Source organism: Ostrea edulis, chromosome 7, assembly GCF_947568905.1.
Source record: "Ostrea edulis chromosome 7, xbOstEdul1.1, whole genome shotgun sequence".
Taxonomy (NCBI): Eukaryota; Metazoa; Mollusca; class Bivalvia; order Ostreida; family Ostreidae; genus Ostrea; species Ostrea edulis.
Window position 1 is genome coordinate 15,253,979 of NC_079170.1, and position 24,783 is coordinate 15,278,761.

General features: G+C 35.0%; 1 protein-coding gene across 1 annotated transcript; it reads right to left on the bottom strand.

Annotated features, from left to right (window-relative positions):
- Positions 1-284: 284 nt before the first annotated feature.
- LOC125654426 (eukaryotic translation initiation factor 4E type 3-like) lies at positions 285-22,706 on the bottom strand. The gene is made up of 7 exons (XM_048884383.2): positions 22,511-22,706; positions 19,890-19,962; positions 18,572-18,666; positions 17,972-18,032; positions 17,303-17,369; positions 10,733-10,888; positions 285-6,355 (listed from the first exon to the last, which is right to left on the bottom strand). The coding sequence occupies exons 1-7, from the start codon at positions 22,666-22,668 to the stop codon at positions 6,297-6,299; spliced, it is 669 nt and encodes a 222-aa protein (XP_048740340.1). The 5' UTR covers positions 22,669-22,706; the 3' UTR covers positions 285-6,296.
- Positions 22,707-24,783: the final 2,077 nt, after the last annotated feature.

Genomic DNA, 24,783 nt, shown 5'->3' on the forward strand with positions numbered 1-24,783 from the left:
AGATATGATCTGTCTGCTTAGCTTTAGGAAAATCCAAGATTATATCTACATGTTCTCTCGTAATAATGCTTTTAAAAAAAAATTGAGGTGGTTGAATATAAGCATATATATGTAGTAGGGTTTACTAATCCTAAAACATTGTTCACAAATGAATCATAAGATGCACATACTGGCCAGCCCAAGTCACACCATACATGTATAACATTATATAATTTGTATCCTGGTGTGATTGGTTTCCTAACTGGAAATCCCTTGGCTTAAAGCACAAAGTGAAGAGATGACAATTTCAATTTTACCTTTTTATTTTTTAAAAAATTGATTGCAACAAATTAAACAAATACAATGTAATATGCACTACATAAAAATAACAGCACCAAACATACAACTGCAGCACAGGTTCATTTACAATGCACCACTCCCTGCATTCAAACTCCACAAGTACCAATGTCAACAAGTACTATTAGCAAACCCTATTTCAACACACTGGCTTAAAGCAGGTCAACAATATTTTAGCAAAATGTAGTTTACACCATAAGAAAAAATAAGCTACCGTCATTTGTATATGGTTTTCATCATTCTAAGTTAAGATGCAAAATGTTTAATTTCAAGTTCTGAAGGACTGTAAATTCATTTTTCACTATAAATTTATGAAACATACCTGTCAAAGGTTTTTGTAATCTACTCACATACAGAATAATCCTCTACAACACACTGTAAACATAGGCGCTCCAGTCATGGATAATGTTACCATAAATGAATCCCATAAAGGAGATTTGAACTATGATCTGTCATTTTTCCCACTCCATAATGAAAGGTGAAGATAACATAACAGTGATCAATCTCATAACTCCTACAAGCAGTACAAAATAGATAGTTGGGCAAGCACGGACCCCTGGACACACCAGAAGTGGGATCAGGTGCCTAGGATTTTTAATTTTCTGTAATCTATTTCGCTTCATAAAAGTATATACCAGTATGCTGTAAACAAATAATTTCATGTTTAAAAATTGACGTTGCCAACCATATACTCTATATAAAAAAAAAAAAAAGAAAGAAAGAAAGAAGAGAAGAAACGGTTGATGAAGTAAATTTTTACACTCTGGAAAGTGTCACATGATCATAATTCGAATTTCCTCTAGTCTTTATTTACATTACCCATGACCAGGGCGCCTAGGAACATAAAAAAAATTACATAGATTACACATATCAAATATGCAACAAATTTTATTTCATCTTACACACTTAATATACATGGCTGCTTCATTTCACACATTATATAGATCGACTGATTTGCTTTTGGAAATGTTCAAACTTACAATGGTCAAAAAATATTTTTCACCACAATCATCTATTTGATTGAATACAGTAAAACATGTTTAAAACGAAGAACTGGGGGAAAGAGTGATTCAATATAAACATAACTCATTATATCCAATATTAGTTAAAGGTATTACAGGGAATTAAAATCACTTCACTGTAAGTGTGAATTCATTATAGGACTGTTTGCTGTAACTGTGTTTTACTGTAAATAGATACCAGTTAAACTTGTATAAAACAAATACACTAAACACTTAGAACATGTATTAGAAATCCCAATATCTATGTAAGGAAGTTTGTTAAGATAAATCGTAAGCTCAAAATATAAACTTGTTTCAACATATAGCACTGTCACAACATTTATGTATTTAGAAAACTTAAATATCTATGTTTGTAAATTGCAATTATAGATTTAAATCTGAAAAAATGACTTAGATGGACATTTCGATTAATGTCTAAATAGTAGATTTCACTTCAAACAAGGAAATTGTATTCATTGTGACACTGATGGTAGGACAGGAAAACCACTTCTTTATATAACAGAGAATTTCTTATAACAGAGAACTTCTTATAACAAAGCGTTTCTTAGAAAGGAGGATTTGTTAATACAGAGAATTCCTTGTCACGGAAAATTCCTTACATGTGTATAACGGAACAATTCCCAACAGAGAATCCTTTATAATGGACAATTCCTTACTGCAGAAAACTCCCTACAACATTCTGAGAATCCCTCATAACAAAGAAATCCTCACAACAAAGAATTTCTTTAAAAAGGAAATTTCCTTACAGTTCCCAATTACCATTTTCTTGTATATGTAAGAAGAATATGGCAAGTGATTTTGAACTTGTTCTTTATAAAATTTGTTCATAACCGAGTCCCTAAATTAGGTTTCACTGTACTCCCTGTCCTTTTGAAGTTTGTTGCTTATCTGGTAAGCTCAGTAGATTAAGCTGTATCACTGAGATCCAGTCTCAGTTGTTTTTATTTATTGTTTGTATTTGTTTTTGTTAACCTTTTGTCCATGCAGTTACCATACACTAAAACTGCAATTTTTCACAGAATAAAGTAATTCAAAAACTTCCTAAACATTATCATACACATTCATAATGTGTTATACATGTCATCCATAACTTATGTGGAATTAATAAAACATGGATTTTTAATGAGTTTTACTCAATGAAAATTGATTTGGGGGGGGGGGGGGGGGGGGGGGGGCCGAGGTGGGTGTCAAAATATAAGTTTGATATTTGGAGTCTCTTTCCCTTCTGAGGTTTCAGGGGATTTTTTTTACCTATTGTGCTGGAAACCTTTCACTGAACAAATTTTAAAATTTCTTATCAGTTCCCAGAAAATATTTTCAAGTCAAATGAGACTTATTTTCTTTAGAAATGCAGGTAAACTAATTAATCTATTTTTACAAAAGGCATAAAGTAATCAATTGCTCTCTCAAACATTCAATACCTCCATGTAAACACAACTAGAAAAATGGTAAATTATCATAATTTGATCACACAACACTGAATTGTTTTATACAGAGAGTAAGTGATCTTTTATTCTGCGTAGATAGCACATAGAATAAAACAAGCAATGCTATACTCTAGGGATTTCAATGACCATACTAATTATGTGGAGTTTAAACAGACATATGTCCAAAAAGTTTAATTACAAGGTTGCCTAGACCTCACTTATAACTATCACTTAACAGATCACTGAAATTTCAACCTTAAAACAGAGAAAAATGAATGATCATGATGCATTGTGATAATGTGAATATTTGATTGACCTGGTGATCAAAGTCGATAGAAGTCCTGTAAGGTTGTACATAATGATCAACGTAAGAGCTTATACTGATCAACTTACAGATAAAATGCATTACAAAGTGAAAGTGAAAATAAAACACAGGGCAATTCTAAACTGACAGAACTACATATGATAAGAGTGCTATTTGCACATCACAATCAACAGTTGTGCTTTTAACAATTTAACACATTTGAGCAAGAATCCTGTTCCATTTTATCTGTTCTTTTGAATTTGATCCAAATGACCTAAAATCTGAATTATAACTCCAAAAACATGATGTTCTGCTTCCACATCTGAATCTTAATATACTACTTTATATACAGTCTTTCTTCCAGCAAACATAAAGAGCAGGCTTGGAAAGACTTTGCCTATACCCCTAGATGCATCTTTCTGTTGCACGGATTCAACAATAAGAATTTGGTTTGTTCAAAACTCAGCTCTATGCTTTTTGAGAGAAAAAAACATTTATAAAATTATCACTTTCACTCAATTTGAGTAAAATTGAGAATGTGCCACTTTTTATGCAATGTCCTCTAAATGCCTGTAAATATTCGAGACAAATCATGAACAAGAGGTCCATGGGCCACATCGCTCACCTGAGTCACCTTGGTCCATATCAGAACACTTTCCATATATATTTGCATGTAAAACCGTAGTCCCTATTATGGCCCCAACCTACCCCTGGAGGCCATGGTTTTTGCAAACTTGAATCTACACTATGTCAGAAAGCTTTCATGTAAATGTGAACTTCTTTGGCCCAATGGTTCTTGAGAAGAAGATTTTTAAAGATTTTCCCCTATATATTTGTATGTAAAACCCCCAGGGGCCATGATTTTCACAATTTAGAATCTGCACTATATCAGGAAGCTTTCATATAAATTTCAGCTTTTCTGGCTCAGTGGTTCTTGAGAAGAAGATTTTTTAATGACCCTACTCTATTTTTACCTTTTCTTGATTATCTCCCCTTGGAAGGTGGCCTGGCCCTTTATTTTAACAATTTAGAATTCCCTTTACCTAAGGATGCTTTGTGCCAACTTTGGTTGAAATTGGCCCAATGGTTTTTGAGAAGAAGTCAAAAATGTTAAAAGTTTACAGACAGACGGACGCCGGACTACGGGTGATCAGAAAAGCTCCCTTGAGCTTTTAGCTCAGGTGAGCTAAAAACTATATTGGACATGATTTTCATTTATGAAATAAAAGAAAAATCAGAAAGTTCAAAGTGTACATGTATCAGGTGCCAATCCTGACTAGTTGAAAAATAATTTGTGTTTGTGAAATACATAGAAGAGCCAATTCTTGCTGACTGTTCATTGGAGAGGCTTCAGTGTAATGTAACAAAGTGTACATCAACAAAATATCAAATACCCTTTCACTTATGTTTCAAATTCATAAGCATGGAAAAAAAAAATTCACAGACAAATAGACAGATGCACATAAAACTACATACCCCTAAATCTTTTATTCCAGAGGTACATATTAAATGATGTATGCACATATATTATGAACATAAATAATGATTCTAAAGTGTCCATAGGTATGCTTAAATTTTGCTCACAAAAATGCACATGATGAAATTTACATACATGTATATCAAAATTTTCATTACAATAATCATGTCATCTTCCTCCATTCTAATGCATTACGCTCTCGGAGATTAATTTTCTTGGATACTGACAAGTAATCTATCTCTGCACTCTGATGCATGGAGAATAGAACTTGATGTAGTGAAACACCAGGGACAGAATACTTTGCTTTATAATTACTCATATACTCAATGTTTATATTGCATTTTTTTTTTGCCTATGCATGGAATAAAAATCTCTTCATTATAAGTGTTAATTCATTATCAATGTGTTTGCTATAATAATGTTAGTGTTATACAAAGTGGACATCAACTGTATATTGTATACAAGATTATTTTCACCCCATGTTATCTTCGCCTTTCTACACTTGCAGACTGTCTCTTCCCATTTTAATTTCGCCCAGACACAGTTGTGTTAAAAGAGATAAAAGAGAAAAAACTGTTTCGCCCAGACTTAAACTCGCCCAGTGACAAGGCGAAAGGAGCGAAAATAAATCGGGGGATGAATATTTTCCTGTATACAGTACATGACTAGCTCTAAATTCTTTATTCCTGCACGAAGTTTGATCAATTCCTGCACAAAGTTTGATCAATTCCTGCACAAAGTTTGATCAATTCCTGCATGAAGTTTGATCAAATATTAATTTCACATACTGTAAATGACATATAAAAATAAACATATCACACATATACGTTTCCGTAAATACTGAAGTTTTTCTGTTAGTGTGTTGTTTAACTGATAATTTTTCACTCATACAGAGACGACACCAGCTTATAGGTGAAGTGCCACACATTTGACAACCAAAGCAGTGAGGGTTCTTTATCATGCCAATGCCTACTGCGACACGAGACCTCAATTTTCAAGGTCATCATCCAAAAGATTCATGACGTTCATTTTTAATATCAGGTGCTTGGCAAGGAACAGTCACCATTAAACATCTTAAGTTTGATGAGGTGCCAGGTTTCAGAATAGAACCCAGGCCTCATGGTTGTGAAGCAACCATCCTAACCATACAGATTAAATCCCCTTCATAAAATGCATTACAAATATTCTTTCAAACTGAAAATGGGAAGAAAATGACAATTACCTCTTCTAAGAAATGCTAAAACACCATAATATTCTAAATAGCACATTTTTGTCAATAATATGTATCACTGAATTTTTTGTTCAAATTTTATAACCATACACAGCGAATTACAAAATAAACTGGATTTCCTGTAATTTGGCAAGAGGATGAGTTGAAATACTGACAAAGCTTTGAAATTCAGTGAATATTTTTCTACATATACATCTCTCCATAAAAAAAATCATGTCAAACATGACCAAAAACTTCACACCATTGGTTTAATAAAAAATATGAACATAACGAAGACAAGCAACCTGTTTTACATGACCATAAAAAGGGATTTCAATACAATGCCTGCACAAGACAGTATTAATGGTATAAGTACCGGTATATAAGATTCCATTGGGGTATTCATCATTCCATCTGTCATTCTAGGATTTTTCTTTGGGCCATCAATTGCGTACTTATTCTTCAATGCTCTGGACTGACAAAACTAACATCATCACAGATCCACGTGGAATTAAGTTTATCAGCGGTTATGTTTCTTGGAGAGTTTATCAGACTCAAAAGCCTGATGGGTGGAAAAAGCTGAAATTTGAAGAGTTCACTTGTTCATTCTACAGTACATACCAAAGTGATAGTGCTAGGCCTTGAAGTTATCTACACTTATATGTACCAGTATATGGCATATGTTCCAGTATATGGCATATGTTCATGTATAGAAATTAAATTTCAATATTTTGGTCAGGACGTGTTTATTCATTGGAAATCTGAGATGTTTGGTCTCAGATTCCTATGCACATACAAAATTGTCATTTCAAAATACGTGCTTAGAAATCATATGTCAGTAATACAATTAACAAATACACAGACAATAATAACAGTGTTAAATCTAAAGCAAACTAGCATGGCGCCGTGCCATGCCCTTTTTGGCTGGTGCCATGTCCTTTTTAATTGCACCATGCCCTTTTTCCTCTATAAATGTTTTGAAAATATTTGTTAATATAAACAATTGTTCTTTATTTCACAAGGTTGATTGAAAAGTTTAAAATCAAGGCAGCAGGTATTAACTTTTAAAGAGGCTAAATGATCATTCTATTACTATCATAGTATGATACAATGAAAGTGCCCCGAAATTGTCTTGCCGCGACGAAAAGTGCCCTTTTGAACATATGATATGTGACTCCTCTGTAGATCCTAGATTTGACACTAAATAAGGACAAATTTTAAACTTCTAAGTTTAAATGAAACCTAAGCAAGTACTCTTAATCAAGAACTCTGTCACAAAATTCCACAATCGCAGTGACTCAAATTACACATATTTAATACTGTAATTACGAGAAAATGTCTCACAATGTACCTACAGAGCCTCTGACACGTACTGAAATCTAAATGCAATATAAAGTTATCTCCAAACACCTTTGTAGTAAATTCCATTTCAGTATTTTCTGCATTCTCAATACAGTGAATGTGATTACATCAAACTGTTAGCCCTGGCTGGCAAATTAAGACTACTTCAATTTTTTTGGTAGGCAATCCAGACTATTAAAGGTCTTCAATCTTAGTCTCCAATTATGTCATTTGTCAGATAAAAATCAGTATATGCACCCAGGGATTAATGAGCCGAGTTGCATGGGATACATTGTAAAGCCAGGAATGACGTGGTATATTTATAATTGTGAAGAACTAATTTCAGTTTTAAACTTTTCGAGTTACTGTCCAGAAACCATATTTGTCTGAAGTTTTCAATCTATATTCGGTCACTGTGACCTTGACCTTTGTTCTCCAAAATCAATAGGGGCCTTGCTTTGCTGGTATCCAACAATATATCCAAGTTTCATTTGATTCAAATTAAAAAATTTCGAGTTATCCTCCGGAAACCAAAATCCTTTTGGAATTTTAAATCTATTTTCGGTCACTGTGACCTTGACCTTTGACCCATTTTCTCCAAAATCAATATGGGTCTACCTTACCTGGTACATAACAATATATTTAAGTATCATTTGATTCGGATTTAAACTTTCGGAGTTATCATCCGGAAACCAAATATTTCTGAAATTTTCATTTTATATTCGGTCACTGTGACCTTGACCTTTGACCTTTTTTCTCCAAAATCAATAGGGGTCTTTCTTACCTGTTACCCAACAATATATCAAAGTTTCATTTGATTTGGATTTAAACTTTCGGAGTTATCATCCGGAAACCAAATTTTCCTGAAATTTTCATTCTATTTTCGGTCACTGTGACCTTGACCTTTGATCATTTTTCTCCAAAATCAATAGGGGTCTTCCTTACCTGGTACCCAACAATATATCAAAGTTTCATTTGATTAGATTGTAAACTTTTCGAGTTATCATCCAGAAACCAATTGTTGATGCCAAACCGCCCGCCCGCCCGCCCGCATCACCAAACCAATAGCCGAGTTCAACTTCGTTGCAACTCGGCTAAAAATATTTGCATATCTTATGACTTCCATATTATACTAGGAGCAAACCTTTTTTAAGAGATCTTTGGTGAGTGGGGTTTTTTTTCATTTAAGCCTGGTACAAATGTTAAACCTGGTCTTTCAAATCTTCAAATTTTAATTTTTGGAAGGTTATTTATTTACACTCACTCCATTTCCCCTTAAGGTAAGGTTTGCAACAACTGGGAAATAACTCCTGATATACCTCAGTGCACTTCGCGCTTTATGATGTCATAATGAAAAAATGCGTCATGTCATAGCTGAATCGAGGGAAAATGCCATAATATATACTTGTTATCTACTACCGGTGTCAAGTGCCAAGCGGCGTATGTGTAACCCTCTATGACAAAATAATAATAATGTTTCTCAAATGATCATTTATAAATTATTTTCTTTGATATTATGAAAGTCTACAATTTTTCATTTATACATACATAGTATGCGGTACGGTTAATTTCCATTAAAATTATGTTGTGACCATGTAATCTCTGCGAATCTTGCTAGGTATAGTAGGATTTATTTTGATGCAGTTATAATCGATCATTGTTTGTGAATAGTGTCCTCAAAGACAAGGTTCGACATTAACAAAGCTAGGAATTTTTATGACATTCACAAGCATTTTTTAAAATAAACCTGACAATGCTCTCTAATTACATGCACTTCATATTTCAATGCTATGACATCTACTTGCGCTGATAGAGCGATTTATCGAATGACCTTTGAAATGTAGAAAACGCGACTGATATGATCATGTAAGAATAAACGAGCAACGCCAACGTGGCATAATACGCCCGTAGATTTTGCTCAAGGAAAACATATTTTAGTGGGATTCATAGTTTAGTGAAGTTAGCACTGTCCTCTGTGAGCTAATTCATTATTATGCTTGTAGAAATGGATATCAATATATAAAGAGGGATAGCCTTAGAATGCGCTACTTCATAAATATGCTAACGGTTCGGTTTGTATCCTGCCCACAAGGTTTTCCTAAAAAGTGATGCTACGACCTTGACCTTTGACCTCTGACCTTGAAAAACAATAGGCATCTTCCTCTCATCATGGTGATCAAATATACCAAGTTATAATATCCTGGAGCTTACGGTTCGGTTTGTATCCTGCCCACAAGATTTTCCTAATAAGTGATACTACGACCTTGACCTTTGACTTCTGACCTTGAAAAACAATAGGCATCTTCCTCTCATCATGGTGATCAAATGTACCAAGTTGTAAAGTCCTAGGGCTTATGGTTCAGTCTGTATCCTGCCCACAAGGTTCGGACAGACGGACAGACAGACGGACGACGCCATACCATAATACGTCCCGTCTTCGACGGGCGTATAAAAAGGGGTCTTCTCTAGTACATCTTAAAATAGTCTTAATTTTGTCTGAGGACCATTTGCATAACATAGACATAAAACAGATTTATTAGTGTCATTTTTTCTATAAGACAGGTTCGGGCTAATGTAACACAGAATTTATGACGAAGTAGGACCATGGAAAACTCGCCGGGATATTGAAAATATTGTGTTGTATTGAATTTTGAAAAAGGAAACTCAACAGCTTAATTTCTAATAAATGTGATACTACAATACGTGACAAATAAATATACATGTAAATATCATTTTGGGGCTGGAATTGTATCTTATTCATGAAAATGCTCAATGCACTCTTCTGAAGTTGTACAATTATAAAACAAAGTGACATATCGCATAAATGAAATAATTCTTTTTAATCTGTTACCATGGAAACAAAGCCCGGTGGGTAGTAATTCTATATACTTTCTTAAATATTCATGGTCCAAATATTACGTTTAAAGTAAATATTTTCTGACGTAGACCTTGTAAAGCTGCTCAACATACATTTTTTGTTGCCATGGCAACCAATTTAAATTTTATTCAAGATATAGAAAGTGCTATTTTTTGTGTTTTAAAATAACATTTTTCTATTAATTACATGTAGTATAATCTTATAAATAATACTCTTTTTAAAAATTCTACCAGCTTTTTACCTCATAAGTTTGCATCATGTAGTTTTTATACCACTAGTATTCCCTTTTGTACAAAGTTCCCGAAAATGTAAAACATCACAAAAATAAGCCCATCTGGTCAAAAAAAAACGACATGGGTGATTTTTTTTAAAAGATAAATTCCTACTGAACATATTGATATGCAATATGACTTTGTTTTGCTACATGCACATGTCAAAGTGTCGCAAACCTTTCCTTAATATTTATACTAACTTAAACTAAAGGTTTAGGTGTTATAAACATTCAACTTTTAAAATAGACTAATCACCACATATGAATACACTGAACCTAATCTACAAGTAGGCTAAGCAATGATTAAAATGTATATATAAGAAATGACTTTTGAGCAGAAAAAGCTCACATAGGTGAGCTAAGAATCACTGCTCTACCAAATTCAGTCCTTGAAAACATTTGCACTAAGATCGCTTAATGTGCTAAATGTTCTTGTTTTTCAGTATTGAAGCCTTGGGATCCTTACCTTTATAGAATATGGCTGAAAAGTTGACTTCAGGGAGGAGTTCTTTGACTTTGTCTACCACAGTTGACTGTTCATGAAAGTCTGAGCGGGCGTTCCAGATTTCTATAAGGTCATCTCGCTCCCGTATACTAATACTGATGCCGCCTACCTCATCTCCTACACACATACAAATTTTCAAACATTTTATTTTTTTCAAATAAAAAATGTAAAGACTGAGCAAAGTTTAAATAATATTAAATAGAAACTTGAAAATGCATATTACACAAACTACATATAAGTATAAGTATCCTCTACAATATGCCATGACCTATTATGACGTCTTTAAAATGATATATTTCAATCACATGATCATTAATAATTTTTTAAATGAATTCTATTCAACGTTAAGACTGTTAGAAACATTGTGTTAGTGGCAGGAACAAGAGGACCAGAAATGGTACACAATATGCCGTCACAAGCTTATGTCGGTGACTTTCTAAAGTCATGAGTTGTAGAACTTTACTGAAGGTAGTATCACCCATCATCAAGCTGCAGCATACTTTCTTTTGCATCACATGAATAACCAATCCTAGCTAGATTAGGAACTGTGATAGGAGGTAAACAGATAAACCAAGAGCTCTGTGTGTAAAATAGTTTCCAAAATTTTGACTTAATTCAATATCCTGTAATTTATTTTTCAAATATGAAAGAGTTGTTGGGAATCTAAATTTTTGCAATATGCACATCTTCAAATTGTTTACAGAAGCCACAGTTTGAAAAGTTAGAGAGGAGTTACATGGACAAAGCATGTACTCGTTCTGTAATATTTCCTCCAAACCAGCTAAGTTCAACAGCCTGTAATTTTCTCAAAAATACAAGAAAATCAAAATTCTTGCCACATGCACATCTTCTATACCCATACACACACTCCGTAAAATAAGAAGGTCTTCACATGAAAACTGTGGAATCTGACAGACAAATCATGTACCCTCCATGAACATTAAATTTCAAATAAAGGGGCAAAACTCCTGCAAGACAAGTTGAATTTGATCAGAATTGCAACACAATCTAGAGTTACCACAAAGAAGTAACACAGCAAGTTTCAGCTTGATATGCAACAGAAAAATGAACATAGAAACAGAAAATTCTGAAAGGACGGATGTAAATGTGTACAATAATATGTCTCATCTCGTCTACTGACAGGTGTACAATAATATGTCTCACCTTGTCTAATGACAGGTGTATAAGAATGTGATGTTGTCTCATCTTGTCTAATGACAGGTGTATAAGAATGTGAGTTTGTCTCATCTTGTCTAATGACAGGTGTATAAGAATGTGAGTTTCTCATCTCGTCTACTGACAGGTGTATAAGAATGTGAGTTTGTCTCATCTCATCTACTGACAGGTGTATAGGAATGTGATGTTGTCTCATCTTGTCTAATGACAGGTGTATAAGAATGTGATGTTGTCTCATCTCATCTACTGACAGGTGTATAAGAATGTGATGTTGTCTCATCTCATCTACTGACAGGTGTATAAGAATGTGAGTTTGTCTCATCTCATCTACTGACAGGTGTATAAGAATGTGAGTTTGTCTCATCTCATCTACTGACAGGTGTATAAGAATGTGAGTTTGTCTCATCTCGTCTACTGACAGGTGTATAAGAATGTGAGTTTGTCTCATCTCGTCTACTGACAGGTGTATAAGAATGTGAGTTTGTCTCATCTCATCTACTGACAGGTGTATAAGAATGTGATGTTGTCTCATCTTGTCTAATGACAGGTGTATAAGAATGTGAGTTTGTCTCATCTCGTCTACTGACAAGTGTATAAGAATGTGAGTTTGTCTCATCTCATCTACTGACAGGTGTATAAGAATGTGAGTTTGTCTCATCTCATCTACTGACAGGTGTATAAGAATGTGAGTTTGTTTTATTTCATCTACTGACAGGTGTATAAGAATGTGAGTTTGTTTTATTTCATCTACTGACAGGTGTATAAGAATGTGAGTTTGTTTCATCTCGTCTACTGACAGGTGTATAAGAATGTGAGTTTGTCTCATCTCGTCTACTGACAGGTGTATAAGAATGTGAGTTTGTCTCATCTCATCTACTGACAAGTGTATAAGAATGTGATGTTGTCTCATCTTGTCTAATGACAGGTGTATAAGAATGTGAGTTTGTTTCATCTCGTCTACTGACAAGTGTATAAGAATGTGAGTTTGTCTCATCTCATCTACTGACAGGTGTATAAGAATGTGAGTTTGTCTCATCTTGTCTAATGACAGGTGTATAAGAATGCGAGTTTGTCTCATCTCGTCTACTGACAGGTGTATAAGAATGTGAGTTTGTCTCATCTCATCTACTGACAGGTGTATAAGAATGTGATGTTGTCTCATCTCATCTACTGACAGGTGTATAAGAATGTGATGTTGTTTCATCTCATTTACTGACAGGTGTATAAGAATGTGAGTTTGTCTCATCTCATCTACTGACAGGTGTATAAGAATGTGAGTTTGTTTCATCTCGTCTACTGACAGGTGTATAAGAATGTGAGTTTGTCTCATCTCGTCTACTGACAGGTGTATACAAATGTGAGTTTGTCTCATCTTGTCTAATGACAGGTGTATAAGAATGTGAGTTTGTCTCATCTTGTCTAATGACAGGTGTATAAGAATGTGAGTTTGTCTCATCTCATCTACTGACAGGTGTATAAGAATGTGAGTTTGTCTCATCTCATCTACTGACAGGTGTATAAGAATGTGAGTTTGTCTCATCTAGTGACAGGTGTATAAGAATGTGAGTTTGTCTCATCTCGTCTACTGACAGGTGTATAAGAATGCGAGTTTGTCTCATCTCATCTACTGACAGGTGTATAAGAATGTGAGTTTCTCATCTCGTCTACTGACAGGTGTATAAGAATGTGAGTTTCTCATCTCGTCTACTGACAGGTGTATAAGAATGTGAGTTTGTCTCATCTCATCTACTGACAGGTGTATAAGAATGTGATGTTGTCTCATCTTGTCTAATGACAGGTGTATAAGAATGTGAGTTTGTTTCATCTCGTCTACTGACAAGTGTATAAGAATGTGAGTTTGTCTCATCTCATCTACTGACAGGTGTATAAGAATGTGAGTTTGTTTCATCTCATCTACTGACAGGTGTATAAGAATGTGAGTTTGTTTCATCTCGTCTACTGACAGGTGTATAAGAATGTGAGTTTGTCTCATCTCGTCTACTGACAGGTGTATAAGAATGTGAGTTTGTCTCATCTCGTCTACTGACAGGTGTATAAGAATGTGAGTTTGTCTCATCTCATCTACTGACAAGTGTATAAGAATGTGATGTTGTCTCATCTTGTCTAATGACAGGTGTATAAGAATGTGAGTTTGTTTCATCTCGTCTACTGACAAGTGTATAAGAATGTGAGTTTGTCTCATCTCATCTACTGACAGGTGTATAAGAATGTGAGTTTGTCTCATCTTGTCTAATGACAGGTGTATAAGAATGCGAGTTTCTCATCTCGTCTACTGACAGGTGTATAAGAATGTGAGTTTGTCTCATCTCATCTACTGACAGGTGTATAAGAATGTGATGTTGTCTCATCTCATCTACTGACAGGTGTATAAGAATGTGATGTTGTTTCATCTCATTTACTGACAGGTGTATAAGAATGTGAGTTTGTCTCATCTCATCTACTGACAGGTGTATAAGAATGTGAGTTTGTTTCATCTCGTCTACTGACAGGTGTATAAGAATGTGAGTTTGTCTCATCTCGTCTACTGACAGGTGTATACAAATGTGAGTTTGTCTCATCTTGTCTAATGACAGGTGTATAAGAATGTGAGTTTGTCTCATCTTGTCTAATGACAGGTGTATAAGAATGTGAGTTTGTCTCATCTCATCTACTGACAGGTGTATAAGAATGTGAGTTTGTCTCATCTCATCTACTGACAGGTGTATAAGAATGTGAGTTTGTCTCATCTAGTGACAGGTGTATAAGAATGTGAGTTTGTCTCATCTCGTCTACTGACAGGTGTATAAGAATGCGAGTTTGTCTCATCTCATCTACTGACAGGTGTATAAGAATGTGAGTTTCTCATCTCGTCTACTGACAGGTGTATAAGAATGTGAGTTTGTCTCATCTCATCTACTGACAGGTGTATAAGAATGTGAGTTTCTCATCTCGTCTACTGACAGGTGTATAAGAATGTGAGTTTGTCTCATCTCATCTACTGACAGGTGTATAAGAATGTGATGTTGTCTCATCTTGTCTAATGACAGGTGTATAAGAATGTGAGTTTGTTTCATCTCGTCTACTGACAAGTGTATAAGAATGTGAGTTTGTCTCATCTCATCTACTGACAGGTGTATAAGAATGTGAGTTTGTCTCATCTCATCTACTGACAGGTGTATAAGAATGTGAGTTTGTTTCATCTCGTCTACTGACAGGTGTATAAGAATGTGAGTTTGTCTCATCTCGTCTACTGACAGGTGTATAAGAATGTGAGTTTGTCTCATCTCGTCTACTGACAGGTGTATAAGAATGTGAGTTTGTCTCATCTCATCTACTGACAAGTGTATAAGAATGTGATGTTGTCTCATCTTGTCTAATGACAGGTGTATAAGAATGTGAGTTTGTTTCATCTCGTCTACTGACAAGTGTATAAGAATGTGAGTTTGTCTCATCTCATCTACTGACAGGTGTATAAGAATGTGAGTTTGTCTCATCTTGTCTAATGACAGGTGTATAAGAATGCGAGTTTCTCATCTCGTCTACTGACAGGTGTATAAGAATGTGAGTTTGTCTCATCTCATCTACTGACAGGTGTATAAGAATGTGATGTTGTCTCATCTCATCTACTGACAGGTGTATAAGAATGTGATGTTGTTTCATCTCATTTACTGACAGGTGTATAAGAATGTGAGTTTGTCTCATCTCATCTACTGACAGGTGTATAAGAATGTGAGTTTGTTTCATCTCGTCTACTGACAGGTGTATAAGAATGTGAGTTTGTCTCATCTCGTCTACTGACAGGTGTATACAAATGTGAGTTTGTCTCATCTTGTCTAATGACAGGTGTATAAGAATGTGAGTTTGTCTCATCTTGTCTAATGACAGGTGTATAAGAATGTGAGTTTGTCTCATCTCATCTACTGACAGGTGTATAAGAATGTGAGTTTGTCTCATCTCATCTACTGACAGGTGTATAAGAATGTGAGTTTGTCTCATCTCATCTACTGACAGGTGTATAAGAATGTGAGTTTGTCTCATCTCGTCTACTGACAGGTGTATAAGAATGTGAGTTTGTCTCATCTCATCTACTGACAAGTGTATAAGAATGTGATGTTGTCTCATCTTGTCTAATGACAGGTGTATAAGAATGTGAGTTTGTTTCATCTCGTCTACTGACAAGTGTATAAGAATGTGAGTTTGTCTCATCTCATCTACTGACAGGTGTATAAGAATGTGAGTTTGTCTCATCTTGTCTAATGACAGGTGTATAAGAATGCGAGTTTCTCATCTCGTCTACTGACAGGTGTATAAGAATGTGAGTTTGTCTCATCTCATCTACTGACAGGTGTATAAGAATGTGATGTTGTCTCATCTCATCTACTGACAGGTGTATAAGAATGTGATGTTGTTTCATCTCATTTACTGACAGGTGTATAAGAATGTGAGTTTGTCTCATCTCATCTACTGACAGGTGTATAAGAATGTGAGTTTGTTTCATCTCGTCTACTGACAGGTGTATAAGAATGTGAGTTTGTCTCATCTCGTCTACTGACAGGTGTATACAAATGTGAGTTTGTCTCATCTTGTCTAATGACAGGTGTATAAGAATGTGAGTTTGTCTCATCTTGTCTAATGACAGGTGTATAAGAATGTGAGTTTGTCTCATCTCATCTACTGACAGGTGTATAAGAATGTGAGTTTGTCTCATCTCATCTACTGACAGGTGTATAAGAATGTGAGTTTGTCTCATCTCATCTACTGACAGGTGTATAAGAATGTGAGTTTGTCTCATCTCGTCTACTGACAGGTGTATAAGAATGTGAGTTTGTCTCATCTCATCTACTGACAGGTGTATAAGAATGTGAGTTTCTCATCTCGTCTACTGACAGGTGTATAAGAATGTGATGTTGTCTCATCTTGTCTAATGACAAGTGTGTAAGAATGAGTTTGTCTCATCTCATCTACTGACAGGTGTATAAGAATGTGAGGTTGTCTCATTTCGTCTAATGACAGGTGTCTAAGAATGTGAGTTTGTCTCATCTTGTCTAATGACAGGTGTATAAGAATGTGAGTTTGTTTCTCACCTAGACGATACTATAGTAGAATAGCAGTTGACTTTATAAATTTATAATAAGAGCGTAAACTGACTACAGAATTTGAAATATGAATTAATCATAAAGTGAAAAAAATCACACATTCATAGATACTGTAATAATTACTAACATCAATTTTGTTAAGCGATATATACAGAAGGAAGGGGAGGGGTTTGCACACAATCCAGCGGTCATGTGCCTGTGTGGCAGACAGGCACATAAATCATTTCCTAAATGTTTCCTTTAATCAATCAATAAATACCTTCTGCCATGGAATCTGTCAATTGTTCACCAATGGCAGCCAAAAGTAATTCTTTCCAAACTGACGGCTTGAAGAAACACATATGTACAAATAAGAAATAGGTAAACACATCGTTAGAAGACATATTACTTACAATATTTACTTGTAACAAAATCATTTATTCAAATCAAGGTGCTGAATATTTCTTATCGTGATCAAAACGACTTGATTCTATCTTTAATCATTACAATTTTATAAAGTAGAAGACAAACTAGTAGAAACATTTCCTTCTAGAAAGGGGGGGGGGGGAGTGTAAAATTTGGAACATTAAATCTCAACAGTTAACTCCTGGTTTCAAATTTAGAACACTTAAATTTCATCCAAATCTTGTAAGTAACCAACCGATTCATATTTGGAACACTTAAATCTTATAAGTAACTCACCCAGTCCAATTTATAACATCCATATTTTGTAAGCAACTCAGCAAGTCTAGTTTACAACATACAAATCTTGTAATTAACTCATGGAGTCAATTTAAACCTCACAAATCTTGTATACAACTCAAGAAGTCTAATTTACATTTTACAAAATCTTGCAAGTTTAACTCACTGAGCTCAATTTTTGCAAATAACTCAGCGAGTCTAATTCTTGTAAATAACTCAGCGAGTCTAATTCTTGTAAATAACTCACCGAGTCTAATTTGGAACATTTTAATCTCCAACATCCCCCGAAACAGTTGGCTTTGTCCTCCCTAAAAGATATCACTTCATTACAACATGCCTGCCAATCAGAATCAAGAAAACATTGAGTGGAGCTTCTTTAACTGTCTTTATATGTTGTTACTTTAGAACACGCAAACAAAATTAAATCTGCTGTTTAAAAATTCTTCAGAACTTTGTCTAAATGATTTTGCCAGAGTATTCGAAAATGAAGCAAGAGCTCCGCAAGGCAGGGCATATCCCCTCGCAATGAGTGTCTACAAGTTTTTTTCTCTGAACTCCTGCAATGACCTTAATACACCAATGTTGTCCAAGCTGAATGTATCACAGAAATGCTCATACTATGTTGAAAGTTTTCATAAACTAATTTCAAAACTTCAACATTATCAATATCTTTAGAAAATGTATAATCTATAATCTTTATTTCCATGTTACATTTATACTGTAATAATTAACAGTAAACTACAAGAAAATTTACACGAAAAAGCCTCATTTCATTTGTATTTGATTTTAACAACATTAAGCAATTGCATTGATTTTATCGCTCGAGTCGGAACAAAACTGAACTCACCAGACAGGTCTGCGTTCATTCCTCATTAAGTGGTATGTATATCGAACATTTAATTTGTTTACTTCAGGAATGTTGTTATACACACTCCAGAAACCCTGGAAAAAACATACAGCAGAAAATCAGAGGACATAAATCCTCTCAGCAGCATGAATACACACATTTCTCACAAGACGATAAAATAAACAAACTACTTTTAAAATGATCCAATGTCGGTGAGTACTGAATTGTTTGTATATTTTAAAATAGCATTGACACTTTAAAATATTTAAAGCAGTCAAATTTCAGAATTAGATCATGGATTCTAATAGAATAACTAGCACTACATTGTTTTATTACCAGACTTGACCTAGAAATGGCAGTTTTAACTGTTTGGAATAGAGAGATAAAACTATACATAATAGGCATTTTTATATTTACTTGAAACAGTATATGTTATCTCAGGGAAACCCGATAAACAAACACAGCATTTCCATTGCTTGGATAAAGTAAATATAAACAGACAGATGGATGGACCAAAAACTATTTGCTCCTGAATCTCCAATGATGTGGGCATCAGAAACATTTTCCGCCAATCTAATTAAAATTAGACCTTTCATCTCGCTCTTCCGTTATCTGTTTGTCACCCTTTCACGAGCGACAAACAGATAACGACGAGCAAGATGAAAGGTCTAATTTTAATTAGATTGATTTTCCTCTCAATCTGCTATAGATATATATAGGGTCCTAACTCTGCAGCTCCATCTCGTGACATAAACTGAAGCCACTATATATGACTTTGTAACTACTTTGTTCCATAAATTACTGCAAGAAAACGGTACATTAAAGTGTCTAGTTCAGTATACAGCTTACCTGCACAGTGTCTAGTTCTGTATAAGCTTACCTGCACAGTGTCTATTTCTGTATAAGCTTACCTGCACGGTGTCTAGTTCAGTATACAGCTTACCTGCACAGTGTCTAGTTCTGAATACAGCTTACCTGCACAGTGTCTATTTCTGTATAAGCTTACCTGCACGGTGTCTATTTCTGTATAAGCTTACCTGCACGGTGTCTATTTCTGTATAAGCTTACCTGCACGGTGTCTATTTCTGTATAAGCTTACCTGCACAGTGTCTATTTCTGTATAAGCTTACCTGCACAGTGTCTATTTCTGTATAAGCTTACCTGCACAGTGTCTAGTTCAGTATACAGCTTACCTGCACAGTGTCTAGTTCTGTATAAGCTTACCTGCACAGTGTCTATTTCTGTATAAGCTTACCTGCACAGTGTCTATTTCTGTATAAGCTTACCTGCACAGTGTCTAGTTCAGTATACAGCTTACCTGCACGGTGCTCACGGTGTACAGTTTGCGTATACTGGCCTCGTATTGAGCTGCTGAGGATCCTGGGATGGACCTGAAAATAGACACAATGAAATTTAGCTACCATAGAGGGGATGAAGTTCAACCTTTCTTCATTTTACAACAACTGATGAACAAGATTTAATACCTAATATAAGTGTGGCTTATTAACATTGATGAGGGTGTGATTATTAATGGAAATTAAAGTCAGGCATGTTAACTCGTCACAGTCTCACTATGATGTAGTACAAGGTTTTGAAAGTCTATTTAAAATAATCAATTACATGTCATGCTCATAAAATCTCATGGTGTGCAGTTCTTTCACATTTTTACTTTTCATGTTTCCCCAAAACCCATTGCTTACATATTGTAGAATGACAAATTCATTTCTTTTTCATTATGAGAATGGATGCATTGATTTTTTAAGGCCCATTTTGGATCTGAATTTCGGCCCTTTCCCCTCCTAAAAATTGTAATTCCCCCCCCCCCCCTCCCCCCAATTTAGCTTGCATTTTTCCCAATAATAAAATTCTGAAAGAAAAACATATTTTAAAAAAATGAACATTCGATGTGAATTATATACATACGACTTAACAAAGAGTTATGGGAATGATGATTTGGATGGAATAGTTGAAATTTTTAGAAGGTTAAAGAAAATCAGATGGGTAAAATAAAGATGATAAAATGTTTGATATGATTTTAAAACTTATTTACGATAAAATTGATTTTTCCCAATTTGACCGAAATGTCAAATTTTTTTCCCAATTTGAAAGCCACAGGACCATTGTAAAAAATGTAGAAAAATCACTGGGATGAATTAATGAAAAATTGATACAAATTCTAGAATTCAAAGTTTGTTGCTGTAGATGGCAATTGCTAGTCTTTTGCCCAGTTTTTGATCATGGCTAGTTCTGAATCATTTTGTAATTAATATTTAAAAATACTTAATTATTGAAATGATTTCTACTTAGAAAAGTAAATCACACTAAAAATGATTACTGAGGGATACAGAACTGTTGTAATTTATATACAACCCAGGTTAACTACTTGTCTCACTTCTTTTAATGAATAAAAATTCAACATCTTGGGTCGTTTACACATTTAGGAAAAAATAGTGCCGGAGGGAAAAATTGTCTACAGGTAGTTAAAGTATAAGTACGTTTTCTGCACATAAATGCATTTAACTAATACATATCTTTCAGCAACAGCATCAATAAATATTTCTTCAGAGAGTGTATTATTGTAGTCGAGATGCCTTACCAAAGTAACACCATCTGCTGGCAGTCACGTCAACTGTTGTCATATGCAACATTTTGAACTTAGTTTTAAACTTTGAGCAATCTAGGATTTATAAAAGTATTGTCAGATATAATATGGATACTTTTTTAAACACAATAAAATAAAAAATTTCCTGATTACCAGAGTGAATAAATCAGAAAATCGGGACAATAAATATACACTGCACTTGTATTGCATCTAGACTCACTTCTTGAAATCGATATTTAAAAAGCATACTGTAGTTTATTCAACTTTAGTGTATCAATTTTATGCCTTCATTATTTTCCCAAGCTTCCCACTGTCACCAACACAACTAGAAAATGGTGAGGATTGTTAAATCCCTTATAGATATGATGTTATGTCATAAACATACTTGGAAAAGATTAAATTATTAATGCTATGCCTAAATGTGAAGCTTCGAATATTGTTCAATATAATGTCAATAAGGTAAAAATCAATTTAAAAACTAGTGTCTGATTGTTTTTATTTCAGAACTAGAGAAACTAGTTATATCTTATGCGGAATAAACATACACACATACTGATTTAAAGTTTAGGAACGATTGAAAGTCGGATCAGTCAACTTTCGAATCGGTCTGCAAACATTTCAAACATCTCCACGATTCAGAACCGGCAGCATGATTCGGAACTGACAAATGAACTCGGTTATGATTTTCAGATAATCTAATTATATATTTTTCATTAGAGTAACTTCTGATCTTCTCACAAGTCAAGTTGAAACCTAAATTATCTTTATGGATTATACCGTCAGCAATCTTTAATGAAAATGTGATCCGGAACTGGGTCATAGACTGAACCAGTTTGATAAAGTTCTCGGTCTGGAAAGTGATTACTCTCTCCTACAAAACAGCTCTATCCTTGACATGTAATTTGGCTGAGTTATTCGGTATGACACCCTACCGCATCACACTTTCTCCAGGATGACTATTAATGCTGGATCCACAGGCAATTGTATCGCTTGGGTTCGAATTTACTATTACAATGCAATCTTTGATAGTAAAATTCGAACCCAAGCGATACAATCAGTTGATAATATGGCAAGCCTGTGGCTGGATCTAATGACTATGGTCAGGCTTGGTGACAAACTGAAAAATGCCATGCGATGTCTTGTATTGCCTCGCATACAGTTATTAATCCTACAGTTCACACACTTTTTATAAATTTTAATTCATTTAAGATTGTATTATTTAACTTCTCTTTAACATTTGTCAATCAATTTGTCTTCCACTTGGCCTCGTGAACAACGCCAAACAGAAAGTAGGGCAATGCCGTCCACCGACTTATTACAGGAATTCAAGTAATTACTTATCAAGCCAGAATGTCCAAGGCGTGTTTAGGGGGACCCCCGTCTGTTCCGAGGAATGGATCTCACTGATGGCCGATCTCGGGAGCTGGGGACTGCCGACTGCACGAGTCTCGGTCGTTTTTACGCAGTCTACCGACTGAAGGCTCGATACCGCCATCACGAACCAAGACCGCAATCAGATCATGTGATCAAAACAAATGACGTCGAAAGCGCTTTTGTACTATTCGGAAAATCCTCGGGTCGATAATTTGGCGCCATCTTTCAAGATTTTTTCCTAGGTGGATCTAATACGCGTGTATAAGCTTCCTTTTTCCTAGTAGAAGTGTAAAGGGGGTAAAGAGCAAGTACAGGTCGAAGGGGGGAAAAAACGTACGGAAAAGATTAATTAGATTGCCGTGTCACCATGGTAGATACATGTAGAAATGTAGAGAAAGTTGATGAAACTTGTAAAGTGAGGACTATTTTTAAAAAACCATTTTACGGAAGTTGTGAGGACAGTTCTAAGTGCACTATGAGGACAACAATTTTGTGCTTACGGCTACGTCTCCAAAATGTGACCCACAAAATTTGAAAGTTATTAAGATTAGTGGGGGACAAGTGGTGTGGGGACATGTCCTTACTGATATTCTCTATCAAAACCCTTTTTTTCTTCGCAATTTGAAAGAGAGATAAACTTTTATAGGTGTCCCTATAGCTATGTATTTTGCCTTTACAATAACATATGTGTGTATTCTCTTCTAGAGACACTGTTGTATTTCCATTCATGTGCCCAAAATTGACAATCATACTCAAATATATGCAATGGATATCAATTAAGAGATCACATGCGCCTGAAGGTTGGAGAGCGTGTATAGATCTTAATATGTACATACCCCCCCCCCCCCCCCAACTACCCAGAAAAAAAAATTGAACCAATAATTTATCCATAAATGTTATTTCCTCGCCAATCACCTTCACAAGTGGTTTTAAATAGTAATTTTCTTCTTTCTGCAAGTTTTTTATATGACCACTTCTGAGATACTAAATATATATATACATGTACATGTATTTACATTAGGTCAAGAGGAGGGTATGTACATACGATCTCTTCACGCTATCCACACTTCAGGTGTCTGTACCGTATATAATGAAAAGGACTGATAATACACAAGGCCATTTCATATTGATCTGAACAAATCTTTTAAACTAGTTTGTATGTACATATGTATGTTGCAGACAAGAACAGAGAGAGAGAGAGAGAGAGAGAGAGAGAGAGAGAGAGAGAGAGAGAGAGAGAGATAACAGTCTTACTTTGGTGCGTATCGTGATTTCTTTGGCCTTCCAGATATTTTTAAGCTGCAGGAATGCTGCTCTGACCTTTCCAATTCTAGATGTCTGCATCTATTCCTCCTTGCCGATCAACTATACTACCAAGGTATGTAAAATGCTCAATTTCTTCAATTGTTTAAAGTAGCATTTGATGTTGTACATGTGTTTGTTCCTCATATCTTTGTCTTCGTTCTGTTAATTCTTAATATGTATTGATGTTTCTGCAACTGTCGTGTGAAAGGAGTGCCAGATCGTCTGTAAAATCTAGGTCGTCTAACTGGTTGCATGGTGTCCATTGTATTCCGTTCCTCCTATTGTATGTGGATGATTTCATTGTCCTTATTCGGACTATTGCGAGCAAGATCAGGAAGGGTGACAATGGATATCCTTGACGGACTCCAGTTTTAACTTCAAATGCCTCTGTCAGTTGTCCTCCGTGTATGACCCTATATAGCTCATTAGAATTCAGATATATATGACACACATATATGTGATATATAACTGTCTCTTGGAATTGCTTGGTTCAAGTACAAATTACAGAACGCAACGAATAATTCAAATCAAAGCTAGTTCATTTTCAAAGGTGAAACTTATAGATTACTGCATGATGTGGTAGATGCATTATATGTTAAGAGGACATCGTATTTATTGAATTACATGTAAAGTGTATACGTGAAGAGCTACAGTGTCAATCAATCGTGGATCATTCGACTGAACAGACTAACCAACCCACCCTACATGACAGATAGACACTGGCATTAACGATTTTCAAAATTGTCCAGCAATTGTGCGAATTCAAAACGAGACGGAACCGCAATTCACTGAGTTTGATACGGGTGGAATTTTCCCCACTATATATACACCAAACGTACCGTGTTATTTAGATTTCATCTGTGTGTACGAAAAGTTCAGGTACATGCACTGGCTGCCATCTTGTCCAGATCATAGTTTTGGGACACAAATC

Excerpts from the sequence above, each read along its gene's own strand:
- LOC125654426 (XM_048884383.2), bottom strand. The coding sequence starts at position 22,668 with ATGGCGGTATCGAGCCTTCAGTCGGTAGACTGCGTAAAAACGACCGAG. Across the intron at positions 10,889-17,302 it reads GACAGATTCCATGGCAGAAG|GAGATGAGGTAGGCGGCATC; the intron begins GTATTTATTGAT and ends GTATGTGTGTAG. Across the intron at positions 6,356-10,732 it reads TTCAGCCATATTCTATAAAG|CTTTTTCCACCCATCAGGCT; the intron begins GTAAGGATCCCA and ends TTCAAATTTCAG.